Source organism: Impatiens glandulifera, chromosome 7, assembly GCF_907164915.1.
Source record: "Impatiens glandulifera chromosome 7, dImpGla2.1, whole genome shotgun sequence".
In the NCBI taxonomy this organism is placed as follows: domain Eukaryota; kingdom Viridiplantae; phylum Streptophyta; class Magnoliopsida; order Ericales; family Balsaminaceae; genus Impatiens; species Impatiens glandulifera.
The window spans coordinates 27954832-27958764 of NC_061868.1; the positions used below are offsets into that span (position 1 = coordinate 27954832).

At 31.1% G+C, this 3933-nt stretch overlaps 1 protein-coding gene across 1 annotated transcript; it reads left to right on the forward strand.

The window, feature by feature from the left end:
- The first annotated feature begins 1790 nt into the window (after positions 1 to 1790).
- Positions 1791 to 2415, forward strand: LOC124910261 (brassinosteroid-responsive RING protein 1-like). Its single transcript, XM_047450888.1, has one exon. It carries the CDS (start codon positions 1829 to 1831, stop codon positions 2354 to 2356), a length of 528 nt encoding a protein of 175 aa, XP_047306844.1. The 5' UTR covers positions 1791 to 1828; the 3' UTR covers positions 2357 to 2415.
- The last annotated feature ends 1518 nt before the right edge of the window (positions 2416 to 3933 follow it).

Here is a 3933-nt window from a genome sequence, read left to right on the forward strand (position 1 = left end):
TAGTGAAGAAAAAAAGTCTACTATTTTATGGCAGGGTCAAGGAGGAAACAAAGGTGGATATTTTCATAATCGATCATGAGCATAATTGAAGGCACATTACCGGTCAAATATTTTGTGATTCCTTTAACGTCAAAACAAATTTAGATATCGCATTGCAATCCCTTATTGAAAAGGTTAAGAACTCAATTATGGGGTGGGCTACCAAGAAGTTGTCATATACCTAATGAATTGAGTTAGTCAAGAAGGTCACTATGGGTATTACTGGTTATTGGTCTCAACAAATGGTTCTCCTAAAAAAATCATGAAGGAGTTGGATCAAATTGTGAGGAACTTCATTTGAGGGAATCAAGGCTGCAGGAAGAAGGACGAGTGGGTTGATGTTTCCAAACCAAAGGATGAAGGAGGTATATGGCTAAAAATTTGTGTTGAATGGAATAAGACACTCACATATAGGTACTTATGGATAATTGAAAATAAACAAGATTCATTATGGGTTTGAGGGGTGTACTCGTGGTTCATGGAGAGGGAGTCAAGTGTTTGGAATCGTAAGATCAAAATGGATATGGCCTGGTCGCTCAAGAATATTTTAAAGTTAAATGAGGGTGCAAGATCGTTATTGAGCATGCATATTGGTTGGTTGTGGAACCCTTTTTTTTCATGATCCTTGGTTTGAGAATCAACCAATAGTACTCAAGAAGGAGTTTGGAAGAACTTAGATATAGGTGAGATTGTCAAAAAGCTATAGTTTAGAATGTGAAAGATGGGGACTGAAACACCTTTTGAGGCGAATTCTAGAAGGTATGAGAATTCTTAACGTTATCCATAATTTGCATTTTAATGATTATAACGATTCTCGTGGTTGAATTGTTGAGAATGATGATAAATTTGTCTCGAATTTAGCTTGAGATTCTATTCATTCTAGAGGTGATATAGTTGATTGGTCTCACATTGTTTGATCCTCTAGAATTATTCTTAGGCATTAAGTTTTCATGTGCTTATTGTTTCGGGAGAGGCTATCAACAAGGGATCGTATTAGAAGGTTCATGAAAATTCCCGATTTTAATTATCTCATTTGTGATGATCAAAAGGGAACTATGGATCATTTGTTCGAGTGTTGCCCATTCGCTTCGGAACTATGGAAAAGACTTTCAAAGTCCATGGAAGTTATTATCTTTCCCACATATTGGAAGGATATCAAAGAAGTTGTTATTGACAAAGTAAAAGGGATCGATTTTCTTCTAATGTGTTCAAATGATGTTTCGCTTCAATCGTCTATCATATATGAGTGGAAAAGAATGCGAGTGCTTTCTCTAGAGTTCAACGAGATATTGAGGAGGTATGGAGGGACATCGTGACGAATGGTAACTCGCTCATGAGAATGTGGAGGAGAATTCCCATATGTGAGGAACATTAGAGATTAGGCAAGAATTTGAGAGTATCATATGATGAAGTCATTCAAATTTATTCTTTCAAGGTGAGTTAAAAAATCGAGTTTTGGGTTTGAGTTTGAGTTTTTCATTTACTGTTGTGTTTGTAAAACTTAATGTTCGTTTTTTTTTTCTCTTTTGCTTTTTTTTAATGAAATAACAATCATAAGTATTTTTTCCAATAAAAGTGAAAGTTTAATGTTATTGAATAAATGTCAAATTAAATTAAATTTCTTTTTCTGTAAGTAGATCAGTTAATTGGTCGGTAAGATAAAAGACAATGACAGCATGTATAGATAGCAAAACTCTTCTTCATGGCTATATATTTGAACAAAACCTTTCCATCTTCAATCCGAACTTTGTTGTTGTGTACTCTCTCTCTCTATAACTTTTCAATTTCAATGGGATTCCCAGTAGGATGTACAGAAGTATTCCTTCCAAGGCTCTTCATATACATTCTCTGTCTACTAGGTTTTATCAAAACCTCCATTTCATCTCTCACTCGTCTTCTCGGCCTAACCATTTTTCTCGATTACGATACCAGCGCCCCCTCAATCGACGATCAATACCACGTCCACGTGTCCGACCGGCCGCCGATCTCCGCAATGCTGATACGCGAGCTACTTCCGGTCATGAAATTCGAGGACCACGGTGTCGACGACGACGGTCAGTCGCCGGATAATTGTGCGGTTTGTTTGTACGAAATCGAGGGAGGAGAGGAGATCCGGTTGTTGACGAACTGTAAGCATATTTTCCATCGGGGGTGTTTGGACCGTTGGATGGATCATGATCAGATGACTTGTCCGCTTTGTAGGACACCCTTTGTACCCTATGATTTAAGGGATGAGTTTAATCAACGGTTATGGGCTGCTTCTGGAGCTGTTGATCCTTATATTGATCAACAGTATACTTTTGTTTCTGGTCTGTAGACTGTAGTAGAACTTGATGAATGATTAATTATATAATATATGATCTATCAATTTTGTCATATTCACCTTCTCTCTAAAGATCTTCAAATTTAATTATATATATATATATATATATATATAATCAAAGACATGATCAAACAAAATATGGACTGTCGGATTTTGTTTTCAATGCTTTTTATGGCTTTTAAAGACTATTTCACCTAATTATCGACAATAATATAATATTATTGGGCTTACTCCCCTAATTGAAATTGTCATAGTATTTTTACATCTACTTAAAAAATATATATAATTAAAATTTAATTTTAAACAGTAAAAGTCATAATTTTGATGGGAATGTTCTCTCAACAATATAAATAAATTAAAAAAAATAAATCCAAAATTTATTTTTTGAATTTATTGACATTAAAATAAGTAAGAAAGTTTAATTTATTTAAATTCTTAAACTAGGTAAGTTTTACTTTCTTAAAATTTTATTAGTTCATAAATTATTTTAATTTTACTAAAATAAAATGAATTTATTTTGTTGTAAATGGTGAAGACAAGAAGATTCCATCCCGAACAAAAAGACAAGAGTTAAATAAAGTATATTTATATTTATAAATTCTCAAACAAAATGAAGTTTTATAATTATAAATTCTATATAATATTATTTGTTTGTTTTTATTTATTAAATTAATTATATATATATATATATATATATATATATATATATATATATATATATATATATATAATAATAATAATAATAAAATATGTAACTAATATTAACTAATATTTTTTTAAGTAAAATCTTATAATTTAAACTTTTTTTTTTGGATATTACAAACTTATAGATAATTAATAATTTTAAGTAAGTTCTTAATTTTAATTAACTTGAAAAATATATATTCACAAACAAAAATAGTTTAAAATTGGGTATGAGAAATTAGTCACCAACCAAAATAAAAACTACTTTTACATCTTCCAAAAATTTATATTCTGAATAGTTATGATACACCACTATTATTATTTTTTTAAAATAATTTATCGTAATTTTATTAAAAAACCCAAAAGTGAGAGAAATGGTCAAAATCAAAGTTAGATAATCTCTAACTTTTATTAAAGAATGACAAACAACAATCTTAAAGTATTTGATTGAAAACCAACAAAGATTACAATAACAAACAACAAAAGCATCAAGATCTAGAGTTTTAAAATTCTGATTATATTGTGAGCTTCCTCTTTAACTACTCGTACTCTACTTTAGAATCCCAATTCGCATTCTTCAAAACCCAATATGCATTCCTCGAATTCCAGCGATTATATTCACGTCGCATCCTCACATGTTTAACTTTAGGTTTTACTATTGGTGATTAAACTGTTGCATATGATGATGTTTGTTTGTGAGTTATGTTTACATCCTTCCCTTGGGTTAGATTTTTTTTAGTTGAGCCAACACTTATCTGATAAAAGGAGTTTGTTTTATTATTTCAGAAACTATACAATTACATGTGCATTCATTGACTTCAAGTTCGCCTGAGTTGTTTCGATCTACTCTCATAGTCTCCTCTTCACTTTCCTCTACTGTTTTTTCT

Excerpts from the sequence above, each read along its gene's own strand:
- LOC124910261 (XM_047450888.1), top strand. The coding sequence starts at position 1,829 with ATGGGATTCCCAGTAGGATGTACAGAAGTATTCCTTCCAAGGCTCTTC.